At 53.3% G+C, this 13,277-nt stretch overlaps 6 protein-coding genes across 6 annotated transcripts; 5 read left to right on the plus strand and 1 right to left on the minus strand.

Moving 5' to 3' along the window:
• The first annotated feature begins 2 nt into the window (after positions 1-2).
• Positions 3-1,200, plus strand: BO79DRAFT_194345 (mitochondrial 54S ribosomal protein uL4m). Its single transcript, XM_025681038.1, has 2 exons — positions 3-147; positions 234-1,200. The coding sequence occupies exons 1-2, from the start codon at positions 64-66 to the stop codon at positions 1,017-1,019; spliced, it is 870 nt and encodes a 289-aa protein (XP_025539580.1). The 5' UTR covers positions 3-63; the 3' UTR covers positions 1,020-1,200.
• A 339-nt stretch (positions 1,201-1,539) lies between these two features.
• Positions 1,540-3,327, plus strand: BO79DRAFT_172611 (mitochondrial 37S ribosomal protein mS47). The gene is made up of 3 exons (XM_025679633.1): positions 1,540-1,680; positions 1,735-1,893; positions 1,963-3,327. Exons 1-3 carry the CDS (start codon positions 1,558-1,560, stop codon positions 3,178-3,180), a joined length of 1,500 nt encoding a protein of 499 aa, XP_025539581.1. The 5' UTR covers positions 1,540-1,557; the 3' UTR covers positions 3,181-3,327.
• A 483-nt stretch (positions 3,328-3,810) lies between these two features.
• BO79DRAFT_172613 (putative iron-regulated transporter) lies at positions 3,811-5,677 on the plus strand. Its single transcript, XM_025679634.1, has 6 exons — positions 3,811-4,227; positions 4,279-4,442; positions 4,487-4,526; positions 4,573-4,730; positions 4,778-5,317; positions 5,370-5,677. Exons 1-6 carry the CDS (start codon positions 3,879-3,881, stop codon positions 5,649-5,651), a joined length of 1,533 nt encoding a protein of 510 aa, XP_025539582.1. The 5' UTR covers positions 3,811-3,878; the 3' UTR covers positions 5,652-5,677.
• A 141-nt stretch (positions 5,678-5,818) lies between these two features.
• On the plus strand, positions 5,819-8,114 carry BO79DRAFT_13734 (Zn(II)2Cys6 transcription factor). Its single transcript, XM_025678116.1, has 3 exons — positions 5,819-5,874; positions 5,937-6,902; positions 6,962-8,114. Exons 1-3 carry the CDS (start codon positions 5,869-5,871, stop codon positions 7,958-7,960), a joined length of 1,971 nt encoding a protein of 656 aa, XP_025539583.1. The 5' UTR covers positions 5,819-5,868; the 3' UTR covers positions 7,961-8,114.
• Positions 8,115-8,153: 39 nt separating this feature from the next.
• Positions 8,154-10,008, plus strand: BO79DRAFT_237502 (sugar porter family MFS transporter). The gene is made up of 2 exons (XM_025684710.1): positions 8,154-8,386; positions 8,440-10,008. The coding sequence occupies exons 1-2, from the start codon at positions 8,227-8,229 to the stop codon at positions 9,951-9,953; spliced, it is 1,674 nt and encodes a 557-aa protein (XP_025539584.1). The 5' UTR covers positions 8,154-8,226; the 3' UTR covers positions 9,954-10,008.
• Positions 10,009-10,655: 647 nt separating this feature from the next.
• atfB (bZIP transcription factor atfB) lies at positions 10,656-12,048 on the minus strand. The gene has a single exon (XM_025678122.1). The coding sequence runs from the start codon at positions 11,795-11,797 to the stop codon at positions 10,772-10,774; it is 1,026 nt and encodes a 341-aa protein (XP_025539585.1). The 5' UTR covers positions 11,798-12,048; the 3' UTR covers positions 10,656-10,771.
• Between the last annotated feature and the right edge of the window lie 1,229 nt (positions 12,049-13,277).

The raw sequence follows: 13,277 nt of genomic DNA on the forward strand, positions 1-13,277 counted from the left end.
CCACCGAGATCCCTCCCCCATCCAGGCTACCTCTCGGGGTTTAATTACACACTCTCACTCACAATGCCTGGAAGTGACGCTCTTCGCGCACTCAAGTTGCTCTCTCGCAGCTCAGGGAGTCTCCTCTCGGGCGCTGAGACGACCACGGTAAGGCCGACCTTTTTTGATTCCGCTGCTAGTCTTTGCATATGGCTGAATGCGAGATACTGACCATTGATGCCTCGATCCTATAGCAACGATGCCTGACGAAGTCTTTCTCCCGCTCGATGGCCACCGAGGCCCAGTCCCCCGTTGACAACCTGACGAGGGAGGTTCCCAAGCCCGTGTGGAATCCCGAACCCGTCAAGGCGACCCTCTACTCATTCCCCTCGATGGAGCCCCTGCGCTTCGTTGAGTATCCTCGCAACCACCTCCTGATGCCGCTACGCAAAGACATCCTGCACCGAGCCGTTGTCTACGAGGGTGACATGACCCGACAAGGTACCGCAAGCACCAAGTGGAGAGATGATGTGCACGGAAGTGGTAGGAAGTTGCATGCGCAGAAGGGTACTGGCCGGGCCCGTGTTGGCGACAAGAAATCCCCGATCCGGAGAGGTGGAGGTGTTGCTTTTGGTCCTCACCCCCGCGACTTCTCTACGGAGCTCCCTCAGAAGATCTACGACCAGGCGTGGCGGATAGCCCTCAGTTACCGCTACAAGCGTGGCCAATTGATCATTGTCGACAACGAAATCGGCCTTCCGGAGGGCGCCACTCCCCATATCGTTGAGGAGATTTTCAAGGTCAACTGCTGGGGCCGGCACTATGGACGGTCAACGTTGATTACGGACCAGCCGAACGAGGAGCTGTTCGAGACCGTGCGTCAAGTGGGTGAACATGCGAAGATCCTGGACCGCCGTGACGTGGATGTGAAGGACCTGTTGGAGACTGGACGCTTGATTATTGAGAAGCAAGCGCTGGACCGCATTCTGTCTCAGCATTCCAAGGATCTGAAGAACAAGCCGGCCAAGGCTTTGTACTAAATTTCTTTTACCTGGCGATGGGGTCTTTTACTGGTTAGCTTCGTTTTGTGTTTTATTCTGTACAAATAGATTCGAAATATGTATGATGGCATTACGGATTTTCAAGGATGAAAGTCACGGCATTCTTAGCAGAAACCTACGATAAGCTGCCCGGTAATTGGTAGAAGGAGACCGATGTAAGTAGTTGGAAAGCACATGCCAGGGCGAGGTTGCCGAACAGAGATCCTTCACGACACTATAGCCAAAAATTCTCTGGATAAATCAAATATAATACAGAATGATTCAAAAGTCTCTTAATCAATAATTTAAAACCCTATATACCACTACTAAGGTCCTGGGTACTCCTGGTGGGACATCTCAACTCACGGCCGTTCGGCTGTTCTCCTCTTCAGCGGCCGGCGAGGAAAATCATTCCGCGAAAAACTCCGAGGTCAAAGCAAGCGGAGAACCGACGAGCTGCTCATCCTCATACTTAATCCCCTCATCCCTCCATTCCTTTACCCCGTCTCCTCCTCCACAACAGGCTGTGGTCTGCCTGATGTTACTCCGACGCAGTATTTGCCGGTTTCCAACACCGTCGAGCTGGATCTCGCGGGTTTCACCAGCTACCATGCCTCTCCGTGCCAAAGTCACCAACCCAGCATTCGGGGCCACGGCTAGTGTACGCCCTTTTCTAATCTCATGCTTCGCCTCTCCCATTGACTGACGATTGCAGATGTCTACGGCACCTATCCCCAAAGAACTCCCCGGAGACGAGCCCGACGATGTCCTGTTCCACTCCCACTACGGTGTGCGCTTGATTGAGCTCAACCGCCCCAAGAAGCTCAATTCCTTGAACGGCTCGATGGTTCGGAAGATTGTGCCTCGACTGAAGGTTAGCTTGTGGCTATGACCTGGTATTATACATGTGGACTTGTTGCTAAGCGATTGGGGTGTCTTCTAGGAATGGGAAAAGTCCGACCTGGCCAATGTCATCATGCTCTCTGGCGCTGGCTCGAAAGCTCTGTGCGCCGGAGGAGATGTGGCTGCCCTGGCTCTGCAGAACGAAAAGGGCCCCGAGGGCCAGCAGGCCTCTTCCGACTTCTTCGCCGACGAATATCGTCTCGATCACCTCATCGCGACCTACCAGAAGCCCTTCGTCTCCGTGATGGATGGTATCACCATGGGCGGCGGTGTCGGTCTCAGTGTCCACGCTCCCTTCCGGATCGCCACTGAACGCACTGTGTTTGCCATGCCCGAGACCACCATTGGCTTCTTCCCGGATGTTGGCGGCTCCTTCTTCCTGTCCCGTCTCGATGGACAGCTCGGGACATACCTGGCCCTTACCTCGGAGCGACTTCACGGCGTTCAGGCTCTGTATGCTGGTGTTGCCACGCACTACCTGCACTCCAGCGCGCTGGCTAACCTGACGGCTCGTCTGTCTGAGCTCGTCTTCCGTGACTACTCCACATTCCAGGAACGTCTCGCTCTTGTCAACAAAACCATGGCCGAATTCTCGACAGGTGTGCCGTCCGTGCGCGAGGAGCCTATCCAATTGGCTGGCAAGCTGCGCAGTGCTATTGACCGCTGCTTCCAGTACAACACGGTGGAGGAGATCATCCAGGCGCTGCAGAAGGAAACGGAGATGAAGTCGTGGGCCGAGAAGACCCTGGAGACCCTGTCGGCGCGGTCACCCACCTCGCTCAAGGTTGCCCTGCGCCAGCTGCGTGTCGGCCGCGAGTGGACCATCTCCGAGACCTTCCAGCGTGAGCACGCCATCGCCTCCAAGTTCATGAGACACCCCGACTTTGTGGAGGGCGTGAAGGCCCGCCTGATGTCGAAGCCTCCCCGCCAGGCCACCTGGCAGCCGGCGACTCTGGAGGAGGTCTCGACCGAGACTGTCGACAAATTCTTCGAGATTTCCGAGTCTGAGTCGGGGCCTGAATCCCGGCTGAGTCTCTACCACTACAAGTCCCCGTACACCCAATATCCCTACAAGTTCGGGTTGCCTAGCGAAAGCAGAATTGAGGCTTTCGTGCGTCACCGTGGAAGAAAGGAGAAAGTGACCCTCAACGATATTGTTGCGAACTTTGACAGCAAAGAGGGTGTGAAGGAGAAGGCCGCTGAAGTCCTGGCCAGACGGACTGTCCAGGGCGAGGATGGTCTTGAATGGGTGAACTGATTTCTTTGGCGAAAGAGAAAAAGAACATCAGAATGTTAAGGAGTCCATTTGTTCCTGTTGTTGTGTTCGTTGGGTCTGTATATTGGGTTAATATTATCAACATGTATTTCATATAAAGTTAGACACGCAAGCAACGGTCCTTTTTCCAGCCTAACATGGCTTGTATCCAACAGTATGATATTCGTATTTATATGCGTTCATCATGTTGCCCGTAGCCCGTAAGTCCCTAAGAAGTGCATATTGAGACACTACTCCTCCATGAAGATTTGTCGAGACTTCTGGGTTCTCTACGGTGACTTTAAGCATTTCCTGGCATACGATGGGATCTTGATAATCCGGGGAAGGGTAGGATAATAGCATGCTCTCATAACGGAATTATCTGCCACCCAGCCACTTCTGCTATCTGAAGAATGGATGAAACCACTCATTTGTTATACTCCCTGATAGTGGTAATAGTATACAAAGCCAACACAATTGGTGGGGATATGCCCAGAGTACCTCCTTACCGAAAGAGGTGAAGGCATTCAACTCAGCCCACTCGGCTCCGCACCAGCCCAAGCATCCATCCATAACTAAAGTATCCGTCGGTCCCTTTCGGCCGGCAATCATGAATTAATTCCCCGTCTTCACACCAACTCCAAATCCATCCTCCAAACATGCAAATTTCGGGAATCTAAGTATCAAACAAAAGCCCCATCATGGCAGAATCACCTTTACTCCACGCTCACACAGAGCCCCGAACATCTTGCGATTCGCAAGACCCGGCAGAGCCATTTCTACCCCGACCCTCGGCCCCCGGGTCCCCAGTGCCTCAGAACCCAACCCGAATTCTGTTTCGGTTGTATATTTCCCATTTTCTCTCAACATGGAACTCGCGGATGTTTGAGTTTGGGGCCGTCTTGTTCCTGGCCACTATCTTTCCGGGAACACTGCGGTATGCTTCGGTTTATGCTTTGGTGCGATCGCTGGCTGCTGTGGTCCTGTCCTCGTGGTTGGGATCGGTGGTGGACCGGGCGAATAGGTTGAGAGCGATTCGGCATTCCATTAGTATGTGAGAGTAGTAGATAGGATGTGTTATTATGGACTGACATCGTATAGTATGGCAGAGACTCCCTGTGGCTGCTTCCTGCGCATGCTTTACGATTCTCCTGGCGCCGTCTACTACGGTATTTACCTCGCTTGTGTTTGCAGTCACTGTTTTGCTGGCTTGCGTGGAGAAGCTCGCTGCTACTGCGAATTGTGTTGCTGTGGAGAGAGATTGGGTAGGTTGCTATTCTTGTGCTATGATATTTGGCTAATTTGAAAGGCCATTGTTGTGTCGGATGCTTTGGATATCCCTCGACAAGGTATGTTATGACTTATTGCGAGTTATACACAAGACTAATTGAACAGACCTCAATGCTTCTATGAGACGGATAGATTTGTTTTGCAAACTCTTAGCTCCGGTGGTCATCTCCGTGGTTGACGGATTGTCGACCAAGATAGCCATATGGACGGTCTTGGCTGTGAATGTTTCCTGTGTCGTCGTTGAGTACATTGCAATTGCTCAGGTACTATTCCCAGAGGCTGAAGACTACCGTATACTTACCGTGTTTAGGTGTATACGTCCATTCCCGAACTTAAGCGTTGTCAGGATGGAAGCAGTGAGATCGAAGGTCAATCTGGGCTCGAGCCACAGGATAGCGACTGTACTCCGACCGCAGCTCGTCGGATAGCGCAGTATAGCAGAAGGGCTCTTGCTCCGTGGCGAGAGTATGTGGCTAGCTCTGTATTCCTGGCATCTCTTGCCTTGAGCTTACTTTACCTCACGGTGCTCTCCTTCGGCACTACCATGGTAACGTATCTGCTACACACGGGGTTCACTCCGCTGCAGGTCAGCGGGATGAGGATTGGCGCTGTTGTTGCAGAGCTGTCAGGGACATGGGCGGCCCCCTTTATTATGGGTAGGATTGGGCCTATCCGGTCAGGCCTGTGGTTCCTCAACTGGCAGTTTGCCTGTCTCGCGGCTGCTGTGGCGGCCTTTGCTTTCCTCGACAATCAGTCTCAAGTGGTTGCCGTCAGCCTGATCGTCGGCGTAGCTCTCAGTCGAATCGGACTCTGGGGCTTTGACCTGTCGGTGCAATTCCTAGTTCAAGAGGTAAGTCTTGCTATTCGAACTGTGCCAAATGATCAAGCTCTTACTATGATAGGGTGTGGACGAACGTGCTCGCGCGCGGTTCTCATCCACAGAAATGGCTCTCCAAAACATCTTTGAGCTCCTGTCCTTTGCAACGACCATTGCATTCCCTCTTCCCGAACAATTCAAGTACCCAGTATTCATCAGCTACGGGGGCATTGCGCTGGCTGCTATATGTTTTGCAACGTATGTGCGGAAGGAACGGGGACACTTGCTGCATACATCCAAGTGTTTTGGGGGAGACAAGAAACGGATCGTCCCTGACCCGCAGGATGTCATCATCCGGAGCGCATAATGAGATAGAGTGCATGTAGTGTCATGAGTTATGAATCAAATATGCTTTCTGACGTAGCTGTTCCTGGCAGAGTTTACAGTATGCAGACCACTACAAATATAAGACAGGGCGGACCGCTGCGGGGAGCCGAGCATGATCTCGTTCCTGATTCCCCCCAACAATCACACCATCTCAGCTGCGCAGCTCCTCCTTCAACCATGTCTTCCCCACACCCATCATGGAGGTAATCTCGCATCCCCAAACCCTTGATACACCTAGAAAATGCACCTGCTAACCGAGCGCAAGGCTCCTCGAGCTCGCGGAATGGGCCGATCAGGACCCCGACGCCGCACGGGCTGTCTGACCTGCCGGGCACGTAAAGTCCGTTGCGACGAGACCAAACCCACGTGTGCCAATTGCACGCGCCTTCGACTGCAATGCACCTACAAAAGCACCATTCAAACGGTCATCCCGCGACAACGGCATAACAGCCAGAGCTCAGGAACAGTCGCGAGCGCAGCATCAGCCCCCACCAGCACCGCTAGCACCACCTCATCCGACCGTCCAGACGTGAACTTCTTCCACACCGTCCTCTGCAATGACCGACTCTCAGCATCGAATTCAGGATCCCCGCAGCAGGCGGGTCCCAGCAGTCGCCCTTCACAACAACACCAGCAACCCCTAGGTGCGGATAATATCACCTCGTTCGATATTCTTAGTTTCATCGGCGAGATCACCTCCGACTTTCAGCAGAAACACCTCGACTTGACGACGAACGGACTGGCGGGGTTCCCAGCGGGTTCGGTTCCGGCGGCGATCGCGAACGAGGAACTCGATCAGAATGAACGGCCGATCAGTTGGGACGCGGGTTCAGTTTCAGTCATCCACGGTGATCGTTCAGAGTTGGGGTCTGCTTCGGATACAAGCGGTGGTAGTAGTAGTGGTAATGGTCGGCTGACGTATGAGGATCGGTTGTTTGCACATTTCGTGGAAGGGGACCCGCCGCCTACGATATTTGGGCCAGTGGATTTGGAATGGGAGTATGTGCGTGCTAATGTTGTCGCACAATCGCGCGATAGTCGGGCGGTCTTACATGGGATTTACTGCTACGCGGAGATACATGAGGCATTGGTTGAGGGGAAAGCGTGGAAACTGGCGTCGAGGTATCATCAGCTGGCGTGTTCAGAGGTTCAGTCGTGCTTGCTGGGAGAAGTAGAGGAGACGGTACTGAAAAGAGTGTTTACTACAGTGTTATTGTTGATGCTGGCGGAGGTGAGCGTCTCAAGGTTCGCTCTGATTACTTGACTTTATCTAAAGAGCTGACGAAACAGCTCCTTTCTACCCCTGATCTATGGGGCTCAAGAACGTCCTTTCTCCACTCTGCATATCTCCTGCTGCAGCGGTTTCACCACCGAACCAAGTTGTGGACCGGTGTGAGCAGTGTTATTGTGTCGTGGGTGTCATTGCTGGATGTTAAAGCGCTGATAGCTGGCCGTGATGGCGATCCGCTAATTGATTTGGGCAGCCTTTCATCCAAGGCAAACACTACGTCTGAACTAGCCATGGAAGACAAATTGTTCGACAACAGCAGCGACGAGGAGCCACCGAAACCCGCATACCTTATGCGTGAAGCCATCACGGGCCCGGCCTTTCGCTTCTTCCTACAAACGCAACAGGTCATCCGACGAATCGTGTGCATCGACTTGCATCACCGCAGTCGCGGGACTGTCAGTGATGAGTTTGAGGTGCTTCAGATAGCACACCAGGTCGGGGCCGATCTCGAGACGCTCTGGAATCGGCGTCCACGCGTGCTGGACGTCTACAGTACGCCCGAGGACCTCTTCGATACGCTACAGCCTGCTATCGCGATCGAAATTTGCCGGACGTTCCGACAGTACATCGCCAACTTTCTAGCGATTTTTATCTACCTACACAGGGTCGCGTTCGCCATCTACCCTCGGACTGACCGAGTGCACCGCGCAGTGGATCGGATTATCCAGTTGGCAACCGCTGAGGTGGAGTCTGGAAGCGACCAGCAACATCTGCCCGCCAGCTTTGTATGGCCGTTATTTGTGGCCGGTCTTGAGGGATCGATGGAGCAGCGAAGATGGATTGTGAAAGAGATGCAGCGGATCACTGGCAGCTGTAGTAGTCGCTGTCAGGATCCCGAGCGTATCCGTGGAAGCTCCCGTACGGCGCGACATCCGCATGCGGGGAAAGCATTGCTCCTGCTGGAGGAGATGACGCGACGACAAGATGCGTCGCGCACCTGGGCAGACTCGCGGTGCGTGCGGCGGGAGCTATTTACTGATTTCTTCGTCATGATCTAGAAGACAGTAAGTAGCCGTAGGAGAGACCAAGTGGACATCGGGAGGTTTGCAGGAGACTCCGGAGTGGATGAACATCAACTCGAAACGCGTCGCAGATCTCCTGACCACGTAATCGCACGTCATCTGACTCCCCGCCAGTCTCCATCGGCCTGTATTTACTTCCTTACTTTTCATCTTCACTTCCCCTCCTCTCCTTTTCGTCTGCTGTCCTGCATCTCTCTCCCCATTGTGGCTGTCGCATTCTCTCCCTCGCGACATGGCCCACAATGAGGCCCTACTCCGAACTCCCCCAGGATGCTGATCTCCAAGATCCCAGCCATCATGATCCACCGCCGTCCGGCAACCAGAGCGCCTTTCGCCTTTACTGGCTCACGGCAATCGTCTGCTGCGGCGGCCTTCTCTTCGGCTATGACTCGGGTGTGATTGGTATGTAGTCTCCTGAAGACTCACCGCACACCATGCTCATCATTCAATTCCAGGCGGAGTTCTCACCTTCGAATCCTTCCATCGCTCCTTTCGGTATACCGCCGCCGATGAGACACGAGTTAGCGCTATTGCAGTCGGCGTCCAGCAAGCCTCTGCGCTACTTGGCTGTCTGCTTATATGGCCTTTCACAAACCGTCTTGGCCGTCGCCCGGCCATGGCTGTCTGCTCCCTCATCTTCTGCACGGGGGTCATCTTCGAGCTGCTCGATACCCACTCGCTATCCGTCTTCTACGTGGGCCGCGTCATCTGCGGACTGGGGATCGGCGGCTCCGCAACCGTCATCCCCATCTATCTCTCGGAAATGAGTCCCACCGACAAGCGCGCCCGGCTCGGAAGCTGCTATCAGTTCGCCTTCACCATCGGCATTCTCGTCTCCTACTGGATCGACTATGGCATGCAATTCGCTCCCGCCAATGCCCTGCAATGGCAGATTCCATTCGCCGTGCAGCTGATCCCCGGCGCATTAATGGGGTTGGGGATGCTCACGCTCCGCGAAAGCGTGCGATGGCTCCTCTCCCACGACCACGACAAGAACGAGTCCAAAGCCTGGGACAGCCTAACCTGGATCCGCTCATCAAATGGACCACACGTGCGCGCCGAGTACCAACAAATGAAATCCAGCATCGAGCGTGACGCACACGCAACCGCCGACTTCTCCCCGAAAGAACTCCTCAGCAAGTCCAACAGCCACCGACTCGCTCTAGCCGTCTGCCTATTCATAGCCCAACAATCCATGGGGCCAACGGCGCTCGCCTACTTCGGTCCGCAATTCTTCGCCCTCCTCGTAGGCAACAACGCCCACCTGACCCTCCTCCTAACCGGCATCTTCGGCGGCCTAAAAGTGGTCGGCTGCCTCATCTTCATCGTATGGGTCGCCGACCGATTCGGCCGCCGACCACTACTCATCCTCGGCGCACTCGCCATGTCCATCTGCATGATAACCACCTCAGTGGTCGTAAAATCCACCAACGTCCCCACCCCCCACCCATCCACAAATAACCCCTCCAACACCACCCCCACCATGACCAACAGCGGCCTCCTCACCGTCTCCCTCATCTACCTCGCCATCGTCTTCTACAACCTCTCCTGGGGTCCCCTCCCCTGGCCCTGCACCGCCGAACTCTTCAACACCCGCATCCGCGAACCAGGCGTCGCCATCGGCGTCGCCGCCCAATGGCTCTCCAACTTCGTCTGGTCATTCTCGACCCCGTACGTCCTCGCCGGCGCTAAATGGGCCACTTTCTTGATCTTCGGGATCTTAGACGCCAGCTTCGCCGTCTTCGTCTGGTTCTTTCTCCCGGAGACACGCGGGAGATCTCTCGAAGAGATCGATGCGCTTTTCGGAGATGAGGAGGATAAACTTCATCATGATGATTCGCTCTCGTCTGCCCTGCTGGTCGGGGAACAGGAACAGGAACATGAGATAGACCGTGAATATGAACAGGATGGGATTGTTTCTGATGATGATGCGGGGGCGAAGACGAGTGAGGAGAGAGTGGAGGTTTAGTTATCTATCTTTCACTTCTATATATATATATATATCTATATATGTTCATGTGTGGATGGTTTAATCATAGAGTTAGATGGTAGAATATGGATTGATTATATTCTTACAAGTGTTGATACGAGATATATCAGCTGCGGTAGAGTATCTTATAGCAGAACGAAATATGATGATTGATAAATGAACGGAACTGAATACTACCTGTAGATTGATCTAGACTACTCCGATGGTTAAGTATGCATGAAACTAGTCTAATGCGGAAACTAGTCCCAAGTGGAGATAGAACCATCGATCTACTGTACATGGTCTGCCAGTCATGTGAGAGACCATTTATATACTACTACTGCTGCTACTCTATATGACTATACGGTGTTTAGTAACTAGAGAATCTCAGAGTAAGCTAAATATTGATTATGATTAGCTACCAGGAACCCACACAGCAACTAGCGTACATTCGTATCATCGTAGCAATTCGTGTTCCTTTGCCCAACCACTTCCCAAAAAGAAAACGCCCCCTCCGGCAAGTTGGTTTCGAAACCATACAGCAAACCTACCTAACTATAAAATCGCCACAGTCGCCAGCTACCTGAGCGAGAATAACAAGAATATTACCTTGAACAGTAATCACAAAGTCCCGCCCAATCCACGTGCTTTTTTGTTGGGGGAGTTAGCAAGAAGAAAAAAACGCCGTCATGCAGTCGCCAGTCATGTCAGCCATCGAGGGCTCATGATAAAACACAGAATAAGACGACACCAGCCGCCATTGAGCCCTGAGATGGTGTTGAACAATGTATAGAGAATGATGGATATAGAAGATGGTTCTAGACATCGAGCAAATCCTCGAAACCGTCATTGTTGGGAGTCGAGAAGGAGAAGGACGCGTCACTCGCGAGGGTCTGCTCTGAGTCTCGGCGAGGAGTGGGTTCTAGGGAGCCCATCTTTGAGGGAATCTGAATGGGGCTATCAAAGCCAAAGGAGAGGTCCTGCGAGCGGGTCGTCCTACTCGAGCTCGACGGGGTCAGAGCATTCAGGTCCGTTTTCAAATCGGACGCCCCGAGTGAGTCCTGCTGGGTAATGTTCTTCACCATGGTGCTGAGGTGCAATTGAATAGCCTCATCATTGCACTGGGCATGCTCGAGTAAGTAATTTTTGAACATGAGGATCTCGCTGCGTAGGGCGTCAATTTGACGGGTCAGGAAATCCTTCCTGTTGGAGAGACTCTTGAATAGCTCGCGGAGATCCTCCGTCTGCCTCTTCTTCTTCTGGCGACACTTGCTCGCTGCCAGCCGATTGCGCTCCAGGAATTTCTCACGCTTCGCTTTCTCGCTCAGCTTGTCATCGGCATCGGGGGAAGACGAGTTGTGTGTGCCATTAGTCTTGCGACGCCTGGGCGCTGGTTGACGCACGTCCGAAGCAGCCGATTGACTGAAGCTTGCACGGGGAGTTGGGTTGGAATAGACAGCAGCCCCGTCGTACGACTGGAGATGAGACAAGGAATAGAATTGGTCGACCGAATTGAGTTTCTTGTCGTCATATGGAGGGGGCGTGGGTTGACCGTTGCGGACATGCGAGTTCTTCAGGCCTCGCTCAAAACCCGGATTGGTGAAAACCTGCGGGTCATGTTTCGCCGACCAGCTCGGTAGCGAAGGAGAAACTGGGCTGAAACCGAAGAGAGTCTGATCGTTCCCGGCTGGGTAAGACATGGAAAGGATGTCGGTCGCCATGTAGGAATTAGAGACGGTGAAGTGAGAAGGAGCCGCGCTAACGGCACCAGGCATAACCGCTTCGTTGGACACGACGGCCTCGCCAGGAACAACAGGCTGGCCGAAAGAGGCCTGAGTCGCCATGTTGAGAGAGTGAGCCTGATCTAGACTAACCAGGAGGGCAGGGCAGAGCCGCCTGAGCAGATTGTAGAGAAGATCGAAATTGATATTAGGAGGAGAGGGAGAGATAGAGAGAACTAGCTATTGAAAGGTAGAGGAGTATGGTTGTGGCGACGGACGGGCAGGCGAATAGAAGGTATTTAAAGCTCCGGCGCGCGATGCCAGAGAAGACCGGAAGCAGTGAGCAGAGCGGCTTAAAGGCACAGTCTGGCACCTGGAACAGAGGTCCTGGGATCTTGTCGAGCCCAGGAGCAAACCAGTGTGACCGAGGGGAAGATGACCACGGCAGGTACGAGTGATGGTAGGCAGCTACCACGGTTGCGAGGGGCGGGAGAGAAAGCAACAAAGGATGAACAATGCACTGACAAGTCAAGAACAAGCGGGAAGGTAAAAAGCTGGAGAGCTCCAACCGGTTCAGAAGGAAGGTTGGCCAGGAGAATATATCCCGACAGGATCAAAGTGGGGGTATGAGTTGTTGGAGAGAGAAAGAGAGAGAGAGAGAGACCGGGTGTGTTGTGTGTCCAGAACGGGGGCTGGCAGTAGGGGTCCTTCTGGAGCCAGCAGCGGAACCTGGACCAGGAAAATCAGGGAACCGGGCGAGACCAGAGTGGAGCTGGAAGAGAGCTTTCGTCAGGCAATGAATCTGCAGGAGATCCAGAATCAGAAATGGGGGGGGGGGGTGTCAAGGGCAGAGGAGGGGTTAAGGTGGGAATGTAACGGAGAGGTCCACGGAACGGAAGAGCCGGCAGAGTTAAAAGAGAGGGTGAGTGAGAGGAAGTGAGGGAGAGGGACAGAGAGGAAGGAAAGCGATAGGAGAGGAAGAGTGAGAGGGAAAAGGAAAGAGAGAGGGAGAGAGGGAGAGAGTACCACGGAAAGAAAGAGAAGGAGGGGAAATCCGGATCGAAGTCAATGTGGGAGAGTGATACGAGGGGAGGACAAGGCTAGGGTTGGGAGACAAGAAAGAAGATGAAACGAGTTGAGGAGATGACAAGCAGAGGAAAGGATGAGGATTGGATGGAAGAGAAGAGAGAGACGAGGACTTTCTTACTCACCAACAGGAATCTCCCAAGTGGTTGCGCAAGTGGCAGGGAATTGGGATGTTGTGTGTGTGGATGATGAGGTCGGGGAGGATAGAGTAGAGAATATCAAGAAGTAGTAGTAGTTGTTGGTGTTGTTTGTACCTTGTAGTAGTTGATGGTGGTAGAAGGAACCAACAACACACAAACCTTTGGATGGGAAAAGTCAAGTGAGCCGTGAGCAATAAACAGTGATGTATTGAGAGGGGAGGAGAAACAGATGACAGACTATGAAGCTTCAACTCCCCGAAGCAGCTGGGAGAGAGTTATGATTATTATGGCTTGATGATTGGGTCAGTCGCAGTTCCGGCGTCGGGAAGCCAAGAGAGGGCATCCACTGGACGAACTAGACCTGGCCAGAACCGGCA

This window comes from Aspergillus costaricaensis (genome assembly GCF_003184835.1).
Source record: "Aspergillus costaricaensis CBS 115574 unplaced genomic scaffold BO79scaffold_15, whole genome shotgun sequence".
Taxonomy (NCBI): domain Eukaryota; kingdom Fungi; phylum Ascomycota; class Eurotiomycetes; order Eurotiales; family Aspergillaceae; genus Aspergillus; species Aspergillus costaricensis.

What these genes read in the sequence shown, in the direction of transcription:
- BO79DRAFT_194345 (XM_025681038.1), top strand. Translation starts at nt 64, where the DNA reads ATGCCTGGAAGTGACGCTCTTCGCGCACTCAAGTTGCTCTCTCGCAGC. An exon ending in CGGGCGCTGAGACGACCACG is followed by an intron (nt 148 to 233) that starts GTAAGGCCGACC and finishes TCGATCCTATAG; the next exon opens with CAACGATGCCTGACGAAGTC.
- BO79DRAFT_172611 (XM_025679633.1), top strand. Translation starts at nt 1,558, where the DNA reads ATGTTACTCCGACGCAGTATTTGCCGGTTTCCAACACCGTCGAGCTGG. An exon ending in CATTCGGGGCCACGGCTAGT is followed by an intron (nt 1,681 to 1,734) that starts GTACGCCCTTTT and finishes TGACGATTGCAG; the next exon opens with ATGTCTACGGCACCTATCCC. An exon ending in AGATTGTGCCTCGACTGAAG is followed by an intron (nt 1,894 to 1,962) that starts GTTAGCTTGTGG and finishes GGTGTCTTCTAG; the next exon opens with GAATGGGAAAAGTCCGACCT.
- BO79DRAFT_172613 (XM_025679634.1), top strand. Translation starts at nt 3,879, where the DNA reads ATGGCAGAATCACCTTTACTCCACGCTCACACAGAGCCCCGAACATCT. An exon ending in TTGCTGTGGAGAGAGATTGG is followed by an intron (nt 4,443 to 4,486) that starts GTAGGTTGCTAT and finishes CTAATTTGAAAG; the next exon opens with GCCATTGTTGTGTCGGATGC. An exon ending in TGCAATTCCTAGTTCAAGAG is followed by an intron (nt 5,318 to 5,369) that starts GTAAGTCTTGCT and finishes TTACTATGATAG; the next exon opens with GGTGTGGACGAACGTGCTCG.
- BO79DRAFT_13734 (XM_025678116.1), top strand. An exon ending in TATTGTTGATGCTGGCGGAG is followed by an intron (nt 6,903 to 6,961) that starts GTGAGCGTCTCA and finishes CTGACGAAACAG; the next exon opens with CTCCTTTCTACCCCTGATCT.
- BO79DRAFT_237502 (XM_025684710.1), top strand. Translation starts at nt 8,227, where the DNA reads ATGAGGCCCTACTCCGAACTCCCCCAGGATGCTGATCTCCAAGATCCC. An exon ending in CTATGACTCGGGTGTGATTG is followed by an intron (nt 8,387 to 8,439) that starts GTATGTAGTCTC and finishes ATTCAATTCCAG; the next exon opens with GCGGAGTTCTCACCTTCGAA.
- atfB (XM_025678122.1), bottom strand. Translation starts at nt 11,797, where the DNA reads ATGGCGACTCAGGCCTCTTTCGGCCAGCCTGTTGTTCCTGGCGAGGCC.